This window comes from Perissodus microlepis, chromosome 13 (genome assembly GCF_051167445.1).
Source record: "Perissodus microlepis isolate ML-2025 ecotype Zambia chromosome 13, ASM5116744v1, whole genome shotgun sequence".
Lineage (NCBI taxonomy): Eukaryota > Metazoa > Chordata > Actinopteri > Cichliformes > Cichlidae > Perissodus > Perissodus microlepis.
The window spans coordinates 25807631-25833180 of NC_140473.1; the positions used below are offsets into that span (position 1 = coordinate 25807631).

Below are 25550 nucleotides of genomic sequence, written 5' to 3' on the forward strand. Positions count from 1 at the left end.
TGGCAGGCTTTTGAGTGTCCTTGCAAAGAAAGGTGGCTATATTGGTCGCTGATTTGTTTTTGTTTTGTTTTTGAATGTCAGAAATGTATATTTGTGAATGTGGAGATGTTATATTGGTGTCACTGGTAAAAATAAATAATTGAAATGGGTATATATTTGTTTTTTGTTAAGTTGCCTAATAATTATGCACAGTAATAGTCACCTGCACACACAGATATCCCCCTAAAATAGCTAAAACTAAAAACTACTTCCAAAAACATTCAGCTTTGATATTAATGAGTTTTTTGGGTTCATTGAGAACATGGTTGTTGTTCAATAATAAAATTATTCCTCAAAAATACAACTTGCCTAATAATTCTGCACTCCCTGTATACTCAAAAATTCTTCCCAGCTGGTTTTCTGGTTCTTCAAGTGTCTCATTTGCATAATATGTAACGACACTATACCTCACCTCCAGCCAAATGTTAGCTATGATAGACTATAGCCACACAAGTGGTTATGGATAGATAGGCATCAATTATGCTACATAGTTGTATAATAAGCAGCCAAAATTATGTAGAAATTCAAACATTACACCCACACACTACTGCGTACCATATGAGAAAAGGAATTTTTATCTATTTTTTTTTTTATCTCAACTTGAAAAAATATTATACATCCCTTGTTTGTTCACATAAGATTTCAAGAGGAAAAAAACACTTTGTGACTTTTCACCTTATTTTAAACATTGTAGCCATTTATTTCTGAATCTCCCATTTAGACTGCAATCAGGCTCCCACTGCATGCATGGGCTTCATAGCACAGTGAGTTGTTTCAGGAAGTTAATGAGCAGGGCTTGTTGTTGAGAGGGTGGAGTGTTCCTCTCAAACACAAACAAGCCGTAAAGTGCTGCAGGGGAGAGGGAAGTGGGAGGTTAGCATAGCAGACAAGAGAAACACTCCAGTCCTGAGTGTCGCTCCACGTCAGTGTTTGTTCCCGTAGAGGACTTAAATTGTTCTGTCTGTACTCATGAGGATTTACGGTGTACTGGCATCACGAGTGAGTGTTTGCACCTCTGTAATCAGATGTAAATTTTTGCTCCAGCTGTGGGGGGTTGGGGGACATATTTCAGGCAAGGGCGTGGATTTCTTCAGAAACACAAACCTCATGGAGATAGGTTGCGGTTGTGCTGCTTCACTATGAAAGCTTCGGCTGGTGGTCTTTACCGTAAATGTGTGCACAGAAAAAAAGAAAAGGGAAACTCCCAAGAGGCCTTGTTTTGGATTTGGAAATGGTTCAGAAAGTATTTTTGAATGAAAATGGCTAGTGTGATCATAATTTGTTCTGTATTTGGGACTCAAGATTTATAAAACAAACAAGTAGGGCCTTATTTTTAAGCTTCAGTATCGTCAGAGGCATGATAGGTGCTGTAACTATGGCAGCTGTTTGAAAAAGGAAAATGAAAAGAACATCTAGATAATTCAGAAAACATTGAAAGAGACTGGTAAACCCACACATACAAGGTTTACTTTTTCCTGCACAGAGGAATTTTAAACAGCTAAGAGGTTTATTCAGATCCAGAAGAAAATGACAAGCATTAGAATGATTTTTTAATGAATTTATGTTTCATTCACCAGAGTTTTGTTTATCAAATGCTTAACTTGTGACAGACTACAGACTGCACCAGAAGTGAAAGTGAAACTTTGTAAGAGGTAGTGATGAATGGCTTCAGAGCCAGTGGCACTGATAAAAAGGCAGGAGGCCGAGCTCAAGATGTCCATATATTAATTGAGAGTGAGAGTGACCAGGATGAACAAGGTCAAAAATGAGTACATCAGAGGGATAGCTCAACTTGAGCAAGGGTCGAGGCTGCGATGGTTTGGACATGTGCAGAGGAGGCTTGATGGACATATTGGACAAAGGACGCTGAATATGGAGCTACCGGGCAGACGAGGAGGTGTGACAGAAGAGGATGCTAGTTATAGGCTGAGATGGAGACAGATGATCTACCGTAGTGAGCCCTAAAGTGAACAGGAAGAAGAAGAAGAAGAAGAAATGAAGAGTAAGAGGCTTTCTTCCCTTGTTATTTCTAACTTTATGTTTTGATTTATGACCCTCAAATCCCCATTTTGAGTCCTGACAAAGCTTCAGACTTCAGCTGTATGAACCACAACACGTATCATATAAAGTCTGGTCACTTTATTAGATACACTTTGCTAGTAGCAGTTTGGACGTCTTTTTTGATCCATATTGACACGATAGCATCATGCAGCTGCTGCAGATTTGCCGGCTGCTAGATGCAGGGATGTTTTACCAATATTCTATTGTCCAGTTTTGGTGAACTGTAGCCTCAGTTTCCTGTTCTTAGTTGTCAGGAACGGCACTTGGAGTGATATTCTGCTTCAAAATTTGAAGTGTTGAGCATTCAGAGATGCTCTTCTACATATTTTGGTTGTAATAAACAGACCACCCAGACCAGCCCACCTGACACCAACAGTCATGTTTTGATCAACGTCACTTAACTCACCTCTCTTATGTCTTCTCTTCTTTATGAGTTCAGTCACAAAGAAAAGAAAGCATTAACTGTGTAAAAACATGGGTACAAATGGGGGTGGAGGGTTATAAGATTAAAAAAAAATGCTGGTGTTGACAAAAAAATAATCCAACATTTGCTAAAACCTTACACTAGTTATATTCATTTTTACTAACCTTTATTCTTCAGCGTGTTCTTGCAGACAAATTTGTGAAATTATGACAAAGAATCTTTTTTCAAAGAAGTCATAATGTGGTTAAACCTTTGCATCATTTCAGAAGTGCTACAAAATGTAATCCTGGGAGAACTGCCTGATGTCAGGTGTTTCAGTAAACCATGCAGAGTAGGATTGTGGCACAGCCACTCTGCTCTGTGTGACGGAGGAGAGAGCCAAGCTTGTGATGACTGTTTACTCAGCCCCACTCTGAGTGAACACTGCCACTATTCATCCCATGCCAGCACTGGAAAAACCAGACACACACATACATATACACACATATACAGCAGGCGTACAAAAATGCTCCATTATGTGAGAAATCTGTGAATTTTCATAACTTTGTTACAGGAAAAATAGAAAATTATTTAAGTAATAAGGCGTAATATGGTTTTTTGTTAGTTCTGAATGCTTTAATGGACTAACTTCGCTCTTACACATCTGCTTAGGTCAGGTGAGCAGCAGCTTTTGGCGCTGGCATCTCATTGGAAATTTCAGGTTATCTCCAATTTAAAGCCCATCTTTCCTGCATGATATTAATCACACCTGTAAATCTTCAGCGCTCTTTATTCTTTTTCTTTTTTAATGCTGGAACTTGTGTCTGACGTTGTGCAGCACACCGGTCAGTGTTTGTCATGCCAAAATCTGGTACACAAATAAACAGTCTTGACTCACCTTCCTCTCTCACACAAAGGACAATTTGTACCTTGAGAGCATTCACAGGAAAACTCATGGTACACCTTTGAGGGCAAACTTTTCCAAGAACTCCGGGAGGGAACAAAAAACAAAATGTAAGACTAGTAAGCACAATGTGAGGGTAAAATAATAATAAAAATAATGTAAAAAAAAAAGAAAATGGAAAAGTGGCAGTAAAAATACCAAATCACCACAAATATGTTCTGTATTTCAGTTCAAAAACATGTTTTTGTTTTAGTAAAAACGGCTCACAGTTATAACAAAAGTAAAAAGTGCAACACCGCCACCTCGTGGACAAATGACATCAGTGCAGCTTCTTTGTCTTTGTCTCTCACAGACTTTGATGTAAGGCACAGGTGTCGAACTCCAGGCCTCTAGGGCCGGTGTCCTGCAGGTTTTAGATGTGTCCTTGATCCAACACAGCTGATTTAAAAGGCCAAATTACCTCCTCAACATGTCTTGAAGTCCTCCAGAGGCTGGTAATGAACTAATCATTTGATTCAGGTGTGTTGACCCAGGGTGATATCTAAAACCTGCCGGACACCGGCCCTCGAGGCCTGGAGTTTGGCACTCGTGATGTAAGGTTTCCTTTGCTTCTAAAATATTTACACTCAGTCCACTTTGTTAGGTACGTTCGTTCAACTCATTTCTAATGAGACACATGGCAGAAACTCCCCCTAATGGTGAAGAAAGGTGATTTAAGAGACTGAAGTAGTGTGAATAATCTGAAAAATAGAACATACCCAGTTAGCAGCAGAAAATGGCTTGTAGATGTCAGAGGTCAGATTGTTGGCTACATTGTTTCAATAGGAAGGCAATAGTAACACAAATAACCACTTATTATGACCAATGAATGCTGAAAAGCATCTGTGAATGTACAATCCTTGAAGCAGAATATCTACAGCAACAGACCACACCAGCTGCCACTCCTGTCAGCTACAAACAGGAAACTGAGGCTGCAGTTCGCACTGTCTCACCAAAATTGGAAAACAGAATACTAGAAAATTGTTACCTGATGAGTCTTTATTTCTGCCACAATATCTAGATGGTAGGATCAGAATTTGGAATAAACAACATGGCCCAGTTCTCCTGGATCCATCCTGGGGAGCGTTATTAGTACATTAGTAGTACATTTTTCTATCTCTCTCTCACTGACAGACACACGCACACACACACACACACACACACACACACACACACACACACACACACACACACACAACAAGAAGATTGTTGATTTATGTATCTTTGCATTTTTGAAATTTTGTGTTTCAGGTGCTGTATGTTTGTTTTTCTTACAGGCTTTGGAAATACACTGTGCATTTCTATATACATATACTCACCATTTGTAATATAATAACTGAAATAACACAAATAACACAAATTTATATGAAGAAATGAACAGATAAACTGCCACAATATGCACAACGTATGGAAAGAATGAGGTGGACCCAAATGCAGACAACTGAGAGATGGAGGTAAAAGTTTAACAAAAAGCGAGCCTTTATTCTTGGCTGCACAAAATACTACAAAACAAAAGGCAAAGGGTGACTGAGATAACTAACAAAAACCTAAACTGGGATAAACTAAAAACTACAGACTACTTGAAAACTAGGAACCTGGAAACACGTGAGGAACAAAGAAAAAACACACACAACTTATACACAGAGGGTAACAAGGGAATACGCAACAGGAGGGAGACACAGCTGAACCTAATATGACATGACGAAACAAAGGGGAAGCAAAACTTAAAACAGTAAAGTAAAACAGACTGTCGAAGTAAAACAGGAACCAAGAGTCATTCACAAAGATACAGACTTGACACTGATATGAGGAACAGAGGGAGCAGAAACAGATGAATAAACATGAAGACAGAATGAAACCTACACTGGAGACATGCCACACTAAACATGGGAGGCACAGGAACAAAACCTAAGAACTACAAATCACTGTATATAACCATAAACTAACTAAAATGAAGCATATTAATAATAAATACAACAAAACAAAACAAAACACGGAGCCACTAGACTCTGGACCATGACATAAACTCTGATAAAGAGGATACTATAGATTTTAGAGGTAATCCTGGAAAAGCAGGTGCAACAGCGCATTCAGATCACAAGTCTGATTGCACGTGCTGGCTGCAGGTTCCCTCAACCTTATAAACCTTTATAAGGTGGGGAAACAGGCAGTGAGCTAAGAGTGAAGAAGTCACTTGGATGAGTGACGAAACGTATCTCCCACTCAAAACGCTGCGTCCAGATGAACAGAATCAACCTTTTGGGGGCAACGGAATAATGAATTACAATAATCAGTGTGTGATGAAATAAAAGCATGTGTACTTATCAGAGGCAGTATATATTTAAGATGGGAAAAGTTCCACAGATGATTAAAAAAAAAGACTGCTTATCAAAACTGAATGCCTGCTCAAAAGTTACAGCCTGTACACGACCAGAATAATCATTTGACATTTAATAACTCTCTATGCTGGCCATTTGTGGCCACTTCACTTTCTTTTCTTTGATCATTTTTGCTGTGTTAATGCATATGGAATGAAACTTCCCAAGGGTCTCAATTTTTTTTCAGAATTTTAAATTTTTTAACTTCAGCTCCTTAAATATATCAGTAATATACTCTATACATCCAGTTGTTCCTCTTGGCCAATTGAAACCGTTTAAATGCCTTTGCCCTGTGGAAACCACTTCACAGGAGTGGGAATCTTCTATTCTTGTTGTCTTCCAACAAGTACATTGTACAAACAAACTGGTGTTTTAATGCTTAAAAATATAAAAAATTAATGACTATTTTACATTTAAGAAAAGAACTGATGTTAGTTAAAAACATCATACAGAAAAAATAGAAAGAAAACTTCAAAACAATAAAAATTACAGACCTAATCTGTTGGTGGACACTTTTGTCCATGAACAAGCTGAAAGGATAGTGATTTTAAACAAACAAACGCAGGGTTTAAAAAATAATAATAATAATTAAAAAAAATATTTTTTGGTAAAGTGCTTCTGGAAAGTTATCTAAGAAATTATGAGCAGATAGGACCTTTGTAATTTGGCTGGCACCTATGTTTTATCCCACCATATTATTGAAGAGCTGTCTTGGATGACTGAGATTGAGTCACGATGGAGGGAGTAAGATAGATGACTAAGAATCTGGAGCTTTGTGCATTTCCACAAGCTCTTCACTTTCTGGTAGCTTAGCTTGAAACTGTGAATGCTGTTGTTCAGAAAAACGAGTGAGAGAGAGTAGTAAATTTGTTCACCTTTAGTAATCTTCAGTAAGTACTTTAGTAATCTGCTGTTCAAATGAAGAGATATTTTCAGTATTCTTATATTACATTTGATACTCTGTGCTCACCCATTAGCACATGACGCTATCATGTCCCAACAGCAACAGGAGCTGAAAAATGTCAAATCCTTACGAGGCACTTCAGTGAGGAATCCAAATAGCTGCTATAGTCACTGGATCTCACTCCAACATAGAGCACATTTAAGATGGATGTGCAGCTGATAGGTCTGCAGGAACTGTGTGACGTCATTATGGACCAAAATCTCAGATGACTGCTTCCAGCACCTTCTTAAATCTGTGCCATGAAGAATTGAGGAAGTTCTAAACGTAAAAGGATCCAACTTGGTACTACCAAGGTTAACACTTAATTAAGTGGCCAGTGAAATGCAAGAAATGCAACATCATAGTGCCCAGTTTCCTAATAATTCCCACCAAATAGTGAATCTAATATTTTCCATGACAAAATGAGAGATTCATTTAAAAAACACAAAAACTAATTGCCAAACTCCTAACCCCAAAGTTTTACTTTAAACTCAGCTTAGCAAAGAACCAGCTCTAAATTGAGTCTTCATGCACTTTGTTACAAGCAGCCTGTTGCAAAAAACACCAACAATTTGTTCACATTTATTTAGTTGGAAAAAGAAGAAGTGGGTGTTCTTAAGAAAGAGAATCAAAAGAAAGCCTCATGTGATGTGGCATATGGAGTTGATTTGTATGCCAGATTACACAAAAACTGCACTGTAAGTCAAAGGCAACAAATGTTATGGAAAGAAAGAAATTATGTTTTTCTTTGTTAAAACACTGGAAACTGTTTCTTTAAAGAGAGTGTGTGTAGGGCGAGGAAGGAGAGTTTGCTGATTTTAAGACATGATAAGAAAAAAATCCAGGTTGGAAACAATTGCCCTTAACTGTCTATTAAATATAGACTTTCATGACATGACTATCATCATGTGGTTTTCATCACATCTCTGCTCTGTCTGTGGGTCTTAGGTAAACAAACAGAGGAAGAAATGGAAAGAGACAGGCGACAGATGGGGAGAGTTTTTGTAGCACGAGGTGAAGTCTTGTAACGACAGCGCTGAGAAACCTGAGTAAACGGATTACCACAGTTGGCTGCGGTAGGTGTCCTTCCTCTCCAGCTTCACCTGTCAAATCCTGAAAGTCTGAACTGAATCAAAGTCAACCTTCACCTAACTTGTCCCAAACTAGTAGATATTAGACTCTGAGTTTCTGTATGTGGTATTTGAGGTGAAAATAATTTTTCTCAGATTCACTAACCAAGATTAATTCCACATTTTCTGTGCTTGACCTCTCCATGGTCTCATCCACAAGCTGCCACAGGATAATAAAGCAGTTTATAGTTTACACTCTTTGAATCATTATGGAGCATTAGTCACGTTTCAAGCTGTGTTAACTTTTGTATCTCTGCATAATAGTCTATGCTTTGCTGCACTGTAGATAAGCAACAGTTAACAGCAGGGAACTGGTTTTTCCTGTAGGGGTGAGATGCTTTATATTTAACGTGAGATGAACTGTAGCTAAAGAAATATGATACTCAACCTTAGCCTTCTTGCCTCATGTGAGGGGTAAGTTGATCCACCCGACACACTCAAAAAAACCGATTCTTTGTCCTCAATAAATATGAAGCACTAATTTTGAGTAGAATGCTACTGAAATAGATAAAATCAAATGTTTATTTAGCCAGATAATGACTGTATTATTTAAAGGTTGGTTGAAAATAAGAGGAAAAGGCACAAAGGGAGTAACGTTTTTGTTGTTTAGTTCGGGGTAAACATGTTGCTGTACTGTGACAGATTTACAGTCAGGAACATCGTGTTGGACTAGTGCACAGTGACTCTGGTGCTCATGGTCAGAGCTGGGTTACATCAATGCTTAGATTCATTCACTGAATTTCACCTTCAGACCAACTGTATACTCTGTAGTATAAAGACAGTCTAGGCAGTATCCTGTCACGGACGATAATCAGCCAGGACAACTCATGAAACATCTGCTTGCATGTTGTTGAAATCAGCTGTGTACATTCACAAAGAGCATCAAACCTATTCTATATTTAAAATATTAAAAATACTATTCATTGTTATGATGCAATATGAATTTTAGGACCACATATTTGTCTAAGCTTCTCTCCAAACTTTATGCTCATTTTAATCCACAGCCACTAGTTTGGGAAAAAAAAGTGCTTCTGACAAACAAGAGCAACATTTTTACCAAAGTTGTGACGTAAATGCGATAAACAGGCAACAAACAAAGCTGATTTATAGATTAGTGGAGAAAACACAAAGAAATATATCTACTCCAAAAATAAACCTAAATGTTTTTGCAATTATGACAACAGTATTTACTGTGTGACACTGTAGGTATAGCCCAACCCCAGTCACCAGTAAATATATATATAATAATATAATAATATATATATATACAGCTGATCATCAGCAATTCAACAAGTCTGCTCCTGCAGACTTGTTGCACACTACAACAGATGGAGCACTTGCGCTGTATTTAAGAAAGCTAATCTGTAAATCAGATTGGGAGCGTCCACATCAATCGGACTTCGATGAATCATGTGTTCAAGTGAAAAGCCACTGAACCATCTGGACCATCTGAACCATCTGGCCATGAAGCCGTGATTCCTCCTGATGGTAAGAAGATAAGGCTCTCAGTCTGTGTTCGTCTGTTAGAACGAGGCGGTAACAATGTGTTAATCTTCCTACTCGAAGTAAAACTATTTTCCTAGGAGGTCAGTGTGCTGAGTGAGGTGACAGAGGACGTGCAGAAGGTTTGCTTCTGGCTGTGAATTTGGGATAAAATAAGGAAAAGGATGGAAGCTATGTACCGATCACCCTCTCTGGGAAACAAGGAATTAGTGGCTCTGTATGGAGGGGAAAGAGATCATTATTTTGACAAGGATGAGGACTGTATCAGTGAGGTAAGGAAGCTAAAGGTTTAAAGATAATAAAGTCTGTTTAAATCTGTTTTCAATATGTGTATGTATATGTACATTCAAAGTTAGATAGAATTATGAATTATGAAGTTGTGCACTTAGTTGTGCACTTATGGTTATGTGTGAACAGAAGGAAATCCCCTGACTGTACTAGTTCCCACATCCTTCCTCAATGTTGCGCTGAAAATCTTTTATTTGAGGCATTGCATGCAGAGCATAAAACATTAGTATAAAATACACTACTTCAGCGGTTTCACAGCTAGATGAAAGAAGTCTGAGTGCAACAGACAGTTGCTGCAGTTTCTATTGTTTCTGATTACAACTACATAAGGTGTGTAAAAATAAAAATGGAAATACCCTTATGAAGTTAAATTTTTTATGCACACTCTAACCCCATGAATGCAAGATCTTTGCAGTTCAGCCACAGGTAGATGAAGGTTGTATACATGCATTGCATACTAAACCTGCTTTTGGTGCTGCAATGACTTGTTAATGGCTTGTGTAATGTTCCTCTTAATAGAAGCCAATATAGAAAAGGTTGAAAAAATAATGTGCATTCACTCAAAGCACTAAAAGTAAATCTATTGCACTGAATTCATTCGCAATGTTTTATAATCTTGGCAACTTCTAACCTGTCAGGAATGTGACCTGGACTCGGAGTGCAGTGAGGAAGGAAAAGACGGGAGAGGCATTCGCAGCTCTCTGTCACTGGAAATCTTTGGCCTGCAGAGGGAGCAGCATGTTTACTTCTCCAACCAGGAGTACTACAGGAGGCTGGAGGAGCTGAAGAGCAATCACCTGAGGAACATGGCTGAGTTGGAGAGGATGTACATCAGTCAAGGCAAGGAAAGGCATGGAGGGGGCGATGACGCATGTCTGGGAAGAAACAAAGAGGCCAGGCAGCTCCTCAGGTTGGATACGCTCTATGACTCACACTTAAACCTTGACATAATAGAGAAATGGAAACATAAAGACCCCAGTAACTATAGCTTAAATAATTGTATGGTTTAGTTTTTTATCTATAAAGTCAACAGCCATCAGGTGTTAAATCAAATCTGCCTAAAATAAGGTTAGATTAGATTAGATTAGATTAGATTAGATTAGATTAGATTAGATTAGATTAGATGAAACTTTATTAATTCCTCGGATGGTTTCCTCCGGGAAATTCAGTTTCCAGTAGCACAGCACCGACAGAAGTTGCATGTTACAGATACAATAAGGGGAATGAGAGTAAGGATATAAGCATAAATACACCATATATACACATGTATAAATACAGAATATATAACATGGATAAATAGGATTGCACATTTGAGGGACAGCACAGTTGCCTGTGGTGCTCCTGTGCTGCTGACCACAGTATCAGCAGCACAGTTGCCTGTGGTGCTCCTGTGCTGCTGACCACAGTATCAGACGTGATGTCCTTCAGCCTGACGTTCGGTAGTCGGAGATCCAAGCAACCAGGCAGGGGTCCACCTGCATCCTGTTTAGTTTCTCCAGGAGCAGACAGGATTGCATTGAAGGCACTGGAAAATTCAAGAAACAGGATCCTGACCGTGCCTTTTCCCTTGTCCAGGTGTGAGTTGGCTCTGTGTAGGAAGTGCAGGATGTCATCCTCCACCCCAACATCCCCCTTGTAAGTGAACTGTAGTGGGTCCTGGGCCACTACAGTACGAACAAAGATGAGTGCCTAGCGTGCTCTCATATACATGTTGTTTCCAAAAGAATTCGATAACTATTCAAAAGCAACATTTATTACAAAACAACAACAATAATAATATCTCTGAAGGATGATACAGACATTATTCAAATAATTAAGGCTTAGTGGACTAAATCAGAAACTCACACACGTAATCCGTTTTCTCATTTTCCCTGTTTCCTGTTGAGTCAGGGACCTTTTGAAAGGAAATTCAAACAGAATTTTGACGCAGTAGCAAGAACTCTGTTTCCAAACTTTAAATGTCAAAAGTCACACATTTTTGAACTGTGACATTTAAAGTGAAAAGAAAAAGAAAAAGATTCCCTTAAAGCATGTTTAATGGATAGGAAATTGTATGTTTTTCTTACTGGGAGTTGTGCTTTGTGTTGTGCTACAAATATTTAATAATGTAAGAGCTTTATTTTTTAGAGAATATGTGAAAAATTGGAATTTATTTAAGACTCAGGAGTGGGACCACATGCCCAAACACTGCCTTCCTGCCATGCATTTGCACACCTGTAACCTGTTTGCTTTTGTTTCTTACACCCCATCACCGTTATTTCTCTTCCCAAATGCTGCCACTGACCCACCACTTTACTTCTCATTCTTCTGAAATCTTCACTGACAGTTTACAAGTGTTTGGCATATACATTCATTGTTAATTTGACTGAGAATGTTAATGTCTGACCTAGTGGCCCTGCCAGGAGACTCCAGAGGATCGATTCCCAGGAGGAGCTGGACTTCCAGGAGTCATCAAGTGGCTCGGACCAGTCGGAGCTCTGTGGAGAGGACAGCATTGGGGAGCTCGACTGGACTCCCAGCCAGGAGCAGATTTTTGAGAGGTTGGTAATGAAGTATTAATTCACAGCACTGCTGAGTCTTCATTGGATACTGGAAGAGAGTGGAAAAAGATACAGGGAAACTAATTTAGCTGAAAATCTCTTACTCTGAGCACTCTGAGCATCATGTGTAATTCTTAGCTTTAGGGCCAGTCAACGCTATTAGTTCCTTCATCCCCTAGGAACTGCCTGTATACTCTTGTCACATTAGGCTGGGCATTGTTGGGCTCCACTGTGCTGAGCAGTGAGCACAGGGCCCAAAAGAGGACATCATGCCCTCAGGCCATCCTCATGAAGCCTAGAATAGTATAGCTGCTTTATTGTTGTTAAGAATATACACCTATTAGTGCAGATCAGCATGAAATTTCAGTGCATGTACTCGCCATCTGACTGTACAATATAAATGATAAATAAATCCAAAGGTATGAAAATAATCTCAGATTTGTACACGTATGTGAATACAGGAGGAATTTGTCTATATTCATTATTAGAAAACGGGAGAAAACCTGTAAAGAATATTAGGAAAAACTGCCCTAAATATACAGTCACATTGTGCATATATGTTTGGGGGGTGGAGGGTGGTGGTACAGCATAGAGGAGTAGCTATCAGTTCAAGAGTCTGATGGCATTGGGAGTGAACCTGTTGCAGAATCTGACTGTCCTAGACCTGATGCTGCAAAACCTCTTGCCAGAGGGGAGCAAGGATGGGGTGATGGGCGCGGACGGAGTCTTTGATGATGTTACAGGTTCTGCTGAGACGTCCCAATGATCTTCTCAGCAGTCCTCACCACTCTCGATTTCTTCACTGGGGCCCTGTAGCTGCCAAACCAGATGGAGATATAGCTGGTCAGCGCGCTCTCAACTGTGCCTCAGGAAGATGTGCTCTCCTCATCTGAAGTGCAGACGCTGCTGAGCCCGTTTACCTAGTGATGCTGTATTAAGTGACCAGTCCAGGCTGTCAGTTATCTCTAACCCAACAAACTTGATGCTGCTGACCACCTCCACAGCACTGTTGTCTATAACAAGTGGGGAATGACTGGGCTGTTCCAAATGAGCTGTTGAACGAAAGATTCGACACATTCACGGGGCTTCAACTCACCATCACTACCAGGAAATCACAGACTAAGCTGTAACGAGGGACCATGGGACACAGCACATACAGTTTGAGAGAGACGAGGGAACTGGCCACCAGTGGGAATACAGCTGATACTAATCACAGACAAATGAGACAAGGAAAGCAAAACAGTTTTCCCTTAAGCTACGAAAATAGAAGAGGAAGTAACAGAACACTGGAACTGAATCACAGGCTTGACTTTGAGACAGAAAGGTAAAGAAACAAAGAGAGACAGACTAAGACATGAGAACTGACAGGGACAGGAGATAAAAATGGAGGCATGATTGACACTGAGACCCAGACAAAGATACTCAAGCTAGACACAGACAGAAGACAAAACAGAGACAAGACTTGGACGGACCGGACACAGAAAGGAATTATCATCTGAAGAGAAACCAAAAACTGGAAGGCAAGATGACAAATGAAGAACGCCAATAATACAATACATAGGACACAAAATAGACAGGCTTGACCACAATTACCATCACAAATCCAAAAGAATACACCGTGAATACATAAAAGTCGAAACCCTGGGTCAATGACTCGGAGACCATGATAGTGCACCTGTTGTTAATTTCATTAAAGCCAAAGCACATAAAACCTGCTGCTTATGAGACCAAATCACAGAGGTTTAATTGAGTTGATGCTATACACTAATTAAAAAATATCCATACAAATAAAAGAATAAAGAAGGAAAGAAAAACCCACAAACAATAAAAAAGCACAAGGAAATTTAAAATAGTAATAATCATAATAAATTTACATATGGGCTTAATCAAGCATTAGTGACCTCAGATATTTGTGTTCTCACTTATACCCTGCATGCAACATCTACACAAGTTCAGTGGTTAAATCAACATATTACTGATGAACAGATCTCACTATCACATTTTATTCTCCTGTTTTTTCCCTCAGAGACGTGCTGCTGAGCCCAGAGAGGATGACGAGCCAGAACCGGTTTCGGTTCCAGCCCAATACCTCCTGTCCGAAACCGCAGGCAAGAGTGTCCGATCAAACTGGTGCCAGAATTCTGCCCAACTCCAAAGTCACTGTTCCCAAACCTTTCCAGATGATGCTAAGAGAAGAGGAGAGGAAGAAGCACAAAGTGCGCACACGTTCGGAGATTGAGCTGGAGAACACGCTGCTGAGGCAGGAGTTGGAAGAGCTCCGAGAATGCCAGAAAAAGTTCCGGGCGTCACCTGCTCCGGCACACATACACCTGCCTCTCTATGAAATTATCAGCCGTCGCAATAGTCAACGGTCAAACCAAAGCAGAAGCAACACCAACAATAACAGGAACATGGATGCTACAAGCACCCAGACCTCTACTGCACTCTCACCACAGCCTTTTCAGTTTTTGGAGAGAGAAAGGAGGAAGAAGGAGGCCAGGATTGTGGCAGAGCTTGGAAAGTTTGGTGAGAGAATTGAGCGACATAACTTCAAGGCAAAGCCAATGCCCACATCTATTTATGGCACCAGACACAGAGAGGGCACCATGACCACAAGCCATGGTCCCCACACTCAAATCTTCTACACAATGGAAAGAGAAGCTAATGAGAGCCAAAGTGATCAAAGCTCAGACCTGGAGCTTGATATGCACCAATCCGACTCCTCTCTCGACTCCTGCAGGTCCCAAAGAAGTCCTTCTTCCAAGCCAATGAAGAAGCAAATACAGCTGTCCATTGAGATGGTGAAGGAGAGAGAGACCCCCATCACTGACCCCAGCGGCTGCAACATCTGCTTGTCTCAACAGCTGGGTGGCCCAGAGCTTCTGCTCAGCAACAAAGGTGTTCTCAGTGTGTGACAAAGTGTTTAAAACTCACAGCAAAAAGGGAGACTAGGAGCAGCTACATCTACACTGTTTTTGAGTTAGTTTTACAATGCAGGCAAGTCAACATGGTTTCTAGTTGCTCTTGATCAAACAATAAAACACGGTTAAAGAAATGCATGTGCAAGGATGTGTTGTTTTTGTTTTTGTTTTTGTGGAATATTTTGCAATCAAAAATACATTGATTGTTTTCTGTCATAATTTATTGCTTGTTTCAGGTTGTTTCATTTTTTTCAGTTTATATATTTAGAACCACCACAGTCGCATCAAGGCACTTTTTATTGTAAGGTAAAGACTTTAACGGTAATACAGAGAAAACCCCACAATCAAATTCCCCCTCTGAGTCCTCCTTTAAGCAAACACTGGTGACAGTGGGAAGGAAAAACTCCCACTTAACTTTTGCATTTGCTGTAACCAGTTAGGTGTGATGGAGACAGGACAAAAGACAGTGTGGAAAAGAGCCAGAGATTAATAATGACTAATTATTCAATGAAAAGTGTATTAATACACAGTCAGTGAAAAAGGTAAGTGAAGAAGAAACATGCAGCACATCATGGGAAAGCTCTAGTAGCCTAGGACTATCGCAGTATAACTAGGCAGGAGTCAAAAATCCCCTGATCCAGCCATAACTATAAGCTTTCTCAACAAGGAAAGTTTTGAACCTGGTCTAAAAGCAGGCTGTCTCCTGATCCTGAATCAAAACTGGGAGCTTTTGATTCAGGATCACACACACACACACACACACACACACACACACACACACACACACACACACACACACACACACACACACACACACACACACACACACACACACACACACACACATTCTTATCAAACATCTGCAAAAATGTCTGTCAGAAAAATGTGTTGTTGTTTACATTCACCCGATGTTTTTTCTTGATAGCTTCACCTGCACGGGCACAGTGCTTTCATTATTAGCGCAAGAATGTAGAAAGAAATTTTCATTCTAGCAGAACAAGCTTCCACAATGCCGATTAACAGTCTTACAGTAGCGTCTATTTTTCATGCTTCCCAGAACACACAACAAACGCGGAAAATCGTTTCAGCAGTAACAGTTTTATTTATGTTTTACTACATTGCATATTAGAGACTGTGTACATGCTGAACTCTGCCCTGCTGCAGGGTGCATGTAGCTCCACAGTCTCCTCAAGAGTTTTCTGTCTTGTGCTCCAGCAGATTACTGCATAAGAAGTGCACTGACTAGCCGACATGTGGGACATTCCTGGAATAGCGCAACCGAATCAATGCATTTTATTTATCACTTTGTTAGGGCTGAAGGGAGAAGCAATGAGAAAGAAGTCTATACGACTAGGGTTGGACTAGGAGTACGGTGGGAAAATCTTGGGAAAATCATGCTGCACATAACAAAGAAGCAGAGGCTGGGGATCCCAAACCCACAGTTCATTCACAGTAATGTGTAAACACCCTCCTGTTCTTTCCGTCTCCCAGCACGACCGTGTGTCCAGTTAGATACTAAAGATTTCTGAGGAAATACTCGGGGAACTTCTGAGCGTCCCACGATGCGACAAAAAGGACGACCTGCAAACAATTACCCAGGAGACTGAGACATCACGCCCACTCAAACTTTAAATCAATTTTCGCCACTCACTAACTTCGGCTATTTTTTCCATCTCTGTGTTTATGAACTGTTCGGTAAAATGTTGCTCACACAGGTTAAAAATAATCATGTACCCGTTACTGCAAGTTCAGGGAACAAAATACCGGTCTGGGCACATATTCAACTAGTGACTGACCATTCTCAGTGAAATTCCGTAAATAGCGGGGTGTTGGTGCCAGATGATCACACCGCTCACGGAAGTCACTCCTCCACGCGCGTAGTCAGCTGCAGCTGAGAAGAGGGCGTGTAGCCTATTACAGTGCTGCAAGACGTCTTTAGAGATAAAAGCTTAGGTGTCAGTCACCACGCAAGAGACGAAAGGGCTGGACGCCTGTGAAACGTTAAGCCTTTTAAGCGGAATCCTGAAAATAACCAACGCGGGAGTTCATCGGAATTCTCAGGAATTATGGAAACTCTGCGCATTCTGAGTCTGGGTAAGTGCACTTTATTTAAGCCTTTACTGAATAACTGAAGTCAAATAGCTAAAGTGTTTTTGCAATCGCTTGCAGGGGTGATTTGCATCAATATGATCTAACTTTAGCCTCCTGTAGTCTAAGTTGTTCGCCACAAAGCAGGTGTTATCAATGAAGCGCGGTTTGCGCTTCTGTTTGGAGAGTGGTGATTTCTTAAGACATTTAAGCGCGTGTTTATTTGAGTTTATTAGAAGTAATATCATTTCTTTGACGCCCATGGATCTTCGGGACACCTGCAGTAGCACTGGGGGCGTGGTGGGATACTGGAAAGTTTCATCTGTGCCTGCGTAAGTGTGGAAATTGTTGGCTGGCTTTTCACGGGGGGGAATACCATCACAACCCTAAAACGGAGGTTTGTCCAGTCACCAAGTTAGACTTAAAGTCAGTAAATGCACGTGGCGCCCCCCACGCACTTTGCTGGCTATCTGAGTTTGTCAAACTCAGTCTCTCACTCAGCGCAGTCGATCTCCATCCTCCATCCCACTCCACTGCTGGAGCAGAGTGTGTTGTCTTTCCTCCTTGCTTCTTCAATGTACCGTGTGTTTGTGCCACTCCCTTCTTTTTCTGGACAGATATTAAACTTGACCTTGCAGTAGCATAACAGATCCGACCACTGCTGACATTAAAGATAAACAGAAAGTTATAAGTTATAAATATGTTATTTTGACAAACTATCCCATTACATTTTTTTCCAAGTTATCTGCCCCATCAATGTTTAAACAAATACTGGCTACATTGCTTTTAAACACAATACACGACTTTGCATTTTGGCACAAAATGTCAAATCATGTTTCTGGTCTCTTTCCCCCCCAGCTGTGTTCGTGAATCTTTGCTATCCACAGGAGGTCCCATGTAATGTCAGTCATAGCCCTCAAGGGATCATTTATAGAGTCCCAGAGTTCCAGGCACAGGCGTGTGACTATCACTGGGATAATGCAAGCGTAAGTTCAACACCTGCTTAGTTTGGGAAGGAAATTTTATTTCCTGATGTAACCTGTGCCTCTGTGTTTCTTTTTTTTTTTTTGTTTGTTTTAAAGCATAAATCTATTATATACAGGTGTTTCTCATGACAGATAAAGCAGAAAAAAGTGCTAAAAAGAATGAATTTAATGTTTGATTGTCTGATCGGCACATGGCCACGTGGCTTTATATGATTAATGAGATTGTTATGATAGCTCCAGAGCCACTATTTTAACCCTCTTACTGAATGAATTTGTAAAACTGCTCTGATTTTCTCATCTGTTGCCTTCAGGGTCATGTCCTCGCAAACCAGAAGGGTAAAATCGACAAACTGGTACTGAAAAGCAGTAACAGGAGTATTATGATTACCAGCTGTTTGAGCCACCTCAACTATACTCGGGACTGCATCTCTGAGGTGTTACACTCCTCACCTTTTAACTGCACACCAGTAACACATGAATAATTTAAAGCAGAGACACATAATTAATGACATTAATTTAATTAAGGTAATTTCCTCTGCCTATCTTAGGGAATACAGCGCAGAGCAAGTTGTGACAGTGAGTATCTGCTTGGTTTATTTTTAAAGGATATTTGATGATACGTTTTTTTCCACTGAGGTAATTATAGATAATGTTTTTGATTTCTTCTTTTTACAGCTGACTGCAGTACTCCTGGAGGAGGTAGGAAACAGCAAAGCAGGAAATTATACTGATGTTAAGTTTTTATTATATTAGACAATTTAATCTTAACAATAAATTTTCTATGTAAAATTAGAAATGAATGACCTCTTTAAACAGGTATGGAAAGTTGAGATTCTCATCTCAAAAAAGAGATGAGCATCTGAGTCATAAAAACTGAATGGCAGTAAAGGAAGTCTAAAAGGGCGACTGGGTTGTTGTCACACGCCTCCACTTCCTGTTGATGAATGAGCTGCTGAGGAAGTAGGTTTTTCAGTTTTCATTCATAAACAAGTAATCACTGTGTGATATTTAAAAAAGTTAAATCACACTTGACCCAGTGCAAGAATTTAAATAGAATTCTGCTGCACTCAGTGCAAATTAGTATCTGGGACATCGAGTCACTCATCAGCTCAGTTATGTAAATAAACTGCAATATCAATCTGTGGATTGATAATATATAATTTCACTGTGAGTCAATTATTGTTGATATTGTCACGTAGTGTTGTCGGGTGTTCATACAGAGAGGAAGTTTGGAACCTTATGGCTAATCACTGTTGAAATGTGAGTTAGTGTAAAGAAAAAAACTGATTTGCTTCTGAGACGTCTGAAAATAGAAGTTTTGATGTTGCAAAAATATTAAATTTTTGTAGTACATATCACAGCTAGTTCAGAACTAGTTCATAAACATATAATGATGCTAAAAGGGAACTGTAGAAAACTGTGTCAGTTACTAACATGCAGCAGCTTGAAGAATAATAGACTGTTGTCATCCAATAGATGAATGCCTGGATGGATGAAAAATTACTTATAGCTCAAAAGTGGCATCAGTCATGTCACAGACAACCCAACAAGAATATTTTATAAATGACTGGAAGTCTAATTCATGAGGGATACGCAGCTGCCTGTCAGTTTAAATAATGCAAAAAATTGTACTTTGGAGATCTCAGGCAAAGTAAAATGTTCAGCAGACTAATTGTCAAACTCTCTTTGCTCTTGTAGGGATACCTCGACATTACTGGTATACCATTACCAGTTTCTCCATCATGGCACTGCTGGTCCTGCTGGTTCTACTGGGGTGCATTTGCAGGTATTTCATTAGTGTACACAGTAGTATTAAAACAATCTCTTGGCTCTTCTCAGGGCTTACCAACCCCTACGTTTCTGGAATGTGACACACACTTGAAAAACTTTGGTGTGCAATTCTCAGTCACACCATGTTTCAAAGAGGAAAATTAGGGATGGCATATTGAGCTTGTTCACTGGCTAACGACTGTCAATCACAGACTATTTGGTAATGAGTAAGTTTTGGCACAATCAGACCCACCGCTCCTTGTCACAATACGGCGACAGTGAAAGCATTGATTTTGATCAACAAATGACGTCACGCTAGCTATGTCCATCTTTTATACTGAAACCTTTTAGTGAATGCCTGCAGCAGACATTTACACATGTAGCACCACGCCAGCAACTTTAAGGATTAGAATGTGATTTCTTTCAGACTATCTACATTAAACGATTTGACTTTTTACCTTCTGTAACCAGATTGATCTTAATGAACGCGATAGCCTGTTAATTAAAAACATTTGTGAATAATTAAAATCTTTTACCATCTGTGACTACTCTGCAGAGTACTAGAATGATGTATAGTAGCTACAACTTAAAAAAAACAACTTTTTACTTATTTTTTTAGCCATTTATTTATTTATTTATTTTTATCTCTAATTATTAGTAACAAGCACACACATGATAACAGGTGGTCTATAAGGTGCCACTGTTAGGATCCCTGGCTTTGGACCTGGTGTTTTGAGTTTTTGTTAAAGACTCACGATTCAGTTTCTTGCCGTTATAATTGATGTGTATTAGTTAGTTTCGAGTCAAATTTTTCTAGTACCTGAGTTTTGTTATCTATATTTTCAGTTCTTAGTTCCTTGTTTTATTTAGTCAGTTCCCTTTTCGGTTGTCTTGGTCTTCTCCCTGTGTGTTCTCCATAGCATGTTCTGTATTTAGTCAGTCTTGTCTCCGTGTTTGAGTTCAGTTCTGTGTCTCCCCATCACACAGTGCCACATACCAGCTACAACAAATTATCATTACAAATGGACACTGGAAAAAATAATAGCTGAAAGTTTGGATGTTATGACTCATCTAGTATGTTATTTATATATATGTATGTGTGTGTGTGTGTGTGTGTATGTATATGTGTATATATATATATATATATATATATATATATATATATATATATATATATATATATATATATATATATATATATATATATATATATATATATATATATATATATATATATATATATATATATATATATATATATTAATTAGTGTGTGTGTGTATATATGTTATTGTTGTTGCTCTGTTACAGTGCTTTGCTGAAGAGGAACAGCCCACCCATCAAGGATGACATGGAAGCACTATAATGCTCGAAAGCACAGAAAAATCATTTGTCCCCTCCCCCCACACTCAGCTATTACAAAGGTTTTATTCATCATTCATACCACATATACCTTAAAATACTATATGATATGTATATATACAACATATATGCTGAAAACTATTTTAAGCTCTGTATTTTGTAATGCTTTCATCTTGGAGTTGGAATTATGTTAATCTGAGAAAATAACATAATTTCTACTACCGATTCTGTAAACATGCCGTTAGTGCAGATAACGTTTCTGTGAAAATATGATTTTATTTAGTCTGTGAAGGTTCTCAGTCATCCAGGTCATCGTAGTCAAAGGAGCTTGCAAAGACAAGCGTCTGGACTACTTTAAGTTACTTGAAGACGTTTCACCTCTCATCCGAGAAGCTTCTTCAGTTCTGTTCTTTAAGTTACTTGAAGACGTTTCACCTCTCATCCGAGAAGCTTCTTCAGTTCACATTTTATTTAGTCTTTTATATGTCACCTAACACATTACTAATGTTTTCTGTGAGTTCAGTCACTTCAGGAAAATCATGTGTATTGCTGTGATTTGAGGATGCATGTGTTATCTGCAGTTGTATATATTATAAGATATGCAGTTTAATTAGTTTAGACGCTGTGTGACAGAACTTAAGGTATCGTATGTCCACCCCCTAAGCTAAAACGTAAACATTGCACTTCCTCTTTTGCTGAAAAACCGGTCCTACGTGTAGCCACCCAGTTCTTACGATGAGAGGATTCCCCCCAACTAAAAATGCAACTGTGTTAATCTAGTTTTTAGAAAAGGTATTTTTACACGGAACAGTAGCATCACTTTTAAACACTTCTGAATTAATTATTATTTTATTAAAAAACAGACATCCAAATCAAAATGGTAATGCATTTGGCCTACAACATCACTGGTGAGTGTGTAAATGTGTCAAAAGTAGCCATTGTCTTGTGAAGGCTGTGTGCAGGTAGGAGTAGTGAAATGGAGGACCCAAAGTGCAGACTCTGGAGACAAAACGTGAACTCAAAAAACAGCTTCAATGCTGAACTCAAAAGTAACAAACTTCAAAATACAAAGAATAAACTCAGGCAGGCAGACAGACAGAACACACAGCATGAATGAGGGTAGATCGTGACACAGACAAAGGAAAACACAGGGCTTAAATACACAGAGGGAGCAATCAGGGAATGGGAAACACCCAACCAGTGACTGGTTGGGTGCTGATTGCTTAAAGGGAGGAAGAGAGAACAAAAGAGATGCTGTGGAGAGGAGCCAGAGATTATTAATAGTTAATAATTGCAGAGAGGTGTATTAACACATAGTGAGTAAAAAAAAGGTGACCAAAGAAGAAACACCTGTGCATCTTGGGAATCCCCCAGCAGCTTAGACTTATTGCAGTGACACTACTGGGAAGATTCAGGCTCACCTTATCCAGCCCTAACTATAAGCTTTATCAAAATGGAAAGTTTTTTTTGCCTACTCCTAAAAGTAGAGCGAGCGTCTCTGTCTCCCAAATCCAAACTGGGAGCTGGTTCCACAGAAGAGCGGCCTGAAAACTGAAGGCTCTCCCTCCCATTCTACTTTTAAATACTCTAGTAACAACAAGTAAGCCTGCAGTCTGAGAGCGAAGTGCTCTAATGGGGTGATACGGTACTATGAGGTCATTAAGATAAGATTGGGCCTGATTATTGAAGCCTTTGCATGTGAGGAGCAGGATTTTAAAATTAGATTCTGGATTGAAGAGAAGCCAACATATGAGAAATCTGCTCTCTCCTTCTAGTCCCTGTCAGTACTCGCAGAGTTTTGGATCAACTGAAGGCTTTTCAGGGAGTTTTAAGAACATCCTGATAATAATGAATTACAGCAGTCCAGCCTGGAAATAGTACATGCATGGACAGGTTTTTCAGTATCACTCTGACACAGGTTGTTTCTAATTTTGGAGATATTATGCAAATGGTAGAAAACAGTTCTACTGTACATATGTTTAATTTGTGCTCTGTAGGACATATCTTGGTCAAAAAGATTCCTCACAGTGTTACTGGAGGCCAAGTTAATGCCATCCAGAATGAAGCATCTGGTTAAATACAGTATTTGTAGGATTTAGTATGTTCTGATATTCATAAGATCAGAACAATATCCATCCCTCCCTGTGACAGGCATTTGGTTCTTTCAGACACTGAGGCATGTGTCTGATTTCCGTTATATATCAATAGCAATTTGTTCTTCCAACCAAGCACAGTCAGTGTTTAATTAGTTTCAGTCTTTGCATTCACATTCACAGTCACCAGTGTCATGTAATTATTTGGTTCAGAGTAGAGTCCTGAGGTTGTGGAAACCTCAAACCAAAAGCCAGCAGCAACATAGCAGCTTAACCTGGTCCGGTCACAAAACCAGCGTCTCTTTTCAAAGTTAAAGTTGTCAGAAATATTTGTGCCATAATGAAGCACGAGAACTTTCACTTCCTACTGCCTATAGCATTACAAAAACCCCTTTTGTGTAGATTTTAAACTTTAATCTTTTTGTTAACCCTGTGTTGAACCATGTCTTTGTTAAACATGCATAGCATTAAGAAAAATATTTCTATCTACAAATATGAATTAAAATAATTTATATACTTTTTTAATACATACAAAGTTCTCTCCAGTAGTTTTCCAACAGTAGAGTGAAACTGATCTTTTTGCATTTAAGTCTGAGATCAACACACACAGCAGAGTGACTTGATGCTATTTATAAACAAAGTGCATTTATATAGGTGTGTGTGTACATATATATGGAAACATTGACAGTTTATATATATTTCTAAAGATATGTTAACATCACAGTAAAATTGCAGTGAAATGAAACTATAAAACATTAATACCACTCTAGTGTTGGCACTTGTTTCTGGAGAAACCTTTGTTTAAATATAAATCATACCGTACCTGGTGTACAGTACTAGTACTTCTGTTTTATTAAAGATAAGTTATATAAACATGTTTATACGAACTATGACTGAATCTGTTAATCCTGCCTGCTTCATTACAGTTGTATGTTTAACGTCACTGTATCTTAATTTTGCTTTTTCAATGTATTTTCTTATTAAAACAGTAACATTTATATCTAAAGAGACCTCAGTTTTCTTTTTTGCAGCAAAACCTATGTGTGCTCTGTTATCTCATGATTTTAACAAATGGAGAGAAAAAAACGAGATGGTAAGATAGGGTATTTTGTAAGGTGAAGAATCTTGTGATAGGAAGTGAGTCATAGAGATCTTTGTGTCTATGATGGGAAGAATCGCTGTACTGCTTTGAGGGCAGGGATTTTTTTTCTCACTCTTCAAAAATTACCACCAGCTGTAGCACAAAGGTTTCACTGCTTTCATATCTTTCTACACAGACCATTACTGGACATGCTGGGAGCTGTTTTACAAAAAAAACCCCCACAACCCTAAATGAAAATTGCACATATTTTATATATTGTTGCTCACTTAAGTTTAAACTTAAAAGTTATGTTATTTTTTTATTTAGTAAATAAACTGATGGGATTTACTGGGAGAAGAGGAAGCTGGAAAATATAAATATCGAGTGGTTGGCAGTTGGTGGAATCACAAGTTCTGGTGTACGGAAACCACTTATTTAAAAAAAAAAAAAGATTAGAAAGAAGAAGTTCTAATTTCTGCTGTAGATTTTTTTTTTTTTTTTTATGTTTTTTTGTGGGCAGGAAGTGACCAACAGACCTGGGCAGCTGCTGCATCCGAGATTTACTGCTTATTGTGCAATACATAAACAAATGTTGCATAGGGTTTCCTCTCCTATCCTCTCTTTCTTACAACTTTCCCATCTCCATTGCCAAACTACATTGGCAAGCTCTCCCCCCATGATGAGTGTATAACTCCCATAAATAAGTGGATGTCTTCAATTTTCCTCCCTCTTAACCCTGGCCAAACTGAGGTTCTTGTGTATGCTGAGGAAGTCAATCATTGCTTTGATTCTTTCTGCAACAATATAAAATGATATGTGTTTGAAAAGGCACAAATAAAGTCATTATTATCACTCAGAGGAAAGTTATCGCACATCAACTGTAGCTTTCGCTAGCGGACCAGCTGTGTGCCAGATTGCACAGAAACAGCTTGTGTGTTTGATGATCAAGGATTGATAGTCAGGTCCTTGCAGTTCTGCGATTAAGACATTTTCAGCAAACATGAAGATTTCTTAAGCTCTTGA

General features: G+C 39.1%; 2 protein-coding genes across 6 annotated transcripts; both read left to right on the forward strand.

Moving 5' to 3' along the window:
• The first annotated feature begins 912 nt into the window (after positions 1 to 912).
• On the forward strand, positions 913 to 15283 carry LOC146375238 (protein FAM161A). 4 transcript variants are annotated; one of them, XM_084949216.1, is made up of 7 exons: positions 913 to 2041; positions 7716 to 7843; positions 9481 to 9672; positions 10327 to 10598; positions 11264 to 11323; positions 12079 to 12228; positions 14255 to 15283. In XM_084949216.1, exons 3-7 carry the CDS (start codon positions 9565 to 9567, stop codon positions 15141 to 15143), a joined length of 1479 nt encoding a protein of 492 aa, XP_084805342.1. In that variant the 5' UTR covers positions 913 to 2041; positions 7716 to 7843; positions 9481 to 9564; the 3' UTR covers positions 15144 to 15283. The 4 variants fall into 4 exon arrangements, with proteins under 4 accessions (XP_084805342.1, XP_084805344.1, XP_084805341.1 ...); XM_084949218.1 differs by lacking the exon at positions 9481 to 9672; XM_084949215.1 differs by having other exon boundaries at positions 913 to 1038; positions 7716 to 9672.
• Positions 15284 to 16287: 1004 nt separating this feature from the next.
• On the forward strand, positions 16288 to 24411 carry LOC146375239 (uncharacterized). 2 transcript variants are annotated; one of them, XM_084949572.1, is made up of 7 exons: positions 16288 to 17243; positions 18096 to 18223; positions 18535 to 18657; positions 18772 to 18799; positions 18899 to 18922; positions 19922 to 20009; positions 21303 to 24411. In XM_084949572.1, exons 1-7 carry the CDS (start codon positions 17216 to 17218, stop codon positions 21355 to 21357), a joined length of 474 nt encoding a protein of 157 aa, XP_084805698.1. In that variant the 5' UTR covers positions 16288 to 17215; the 3' UTR covers positions 21358 to 24411. The 2 variants fall into 2 exon arrangements, with proteins under 2 accessions (XP_084805698.1, XP_084805697.1); XM_084949571.1 differs by lacking the exon at positions 21303 to 24411 and having other exon boundaries at positions 19922 to 21043.
• The last annotated feature ends 1139 nt before the right edge of the window (positions 24412 to 25550 follow it).

Excerpts from the sequence above, each read along its gene's own strand:
- LOC146375239 (XM_084949571.1), top strand. The coding sequence starts at position 17,216 with ATGGAAACTCTGCGCATTCTGAGTCTGG. Across the intron at positions 17,244-18,095 it reads TCTGCGCATTCTGAGTCTGG|CTGTGTTCGTGAATCTTTGC; the intron begins GTAAGTGCACTT and ends TTTCCCCCCCAG. Across the intron at positions 18,923-19,921 it reads CTGCAGTACTCCTGGAGGAG|GGATACCTCGACATTACTGG; the intron begins GTAGGAAACAGC and ends TTGCTCTTGTAG.
- LOC146375238 (XM_084949216.1), top strand. The coding sequence starts at position 9,565 with ATGGAAGCTATGTACCGATCACCCTCTCTGGGAAACAAGGAATTAGTG. Across the intron at positions 10,599-11,263 it reads GAGGCCAGGCAGCTCCTCAG|GTGTGAGTTGGCTCTGTGTA; the intron begins GTTGGATACGCT and ends TCCCTTGTCCAG. Across the intron at positions 12,229-14,254 it reads CAGGAGCAGATTTTTGAGAG|AGACGTGCTGCTGAGCCCAG; the intron begins GTTGGTAATGAA and ends TTTTTCCCTCAG.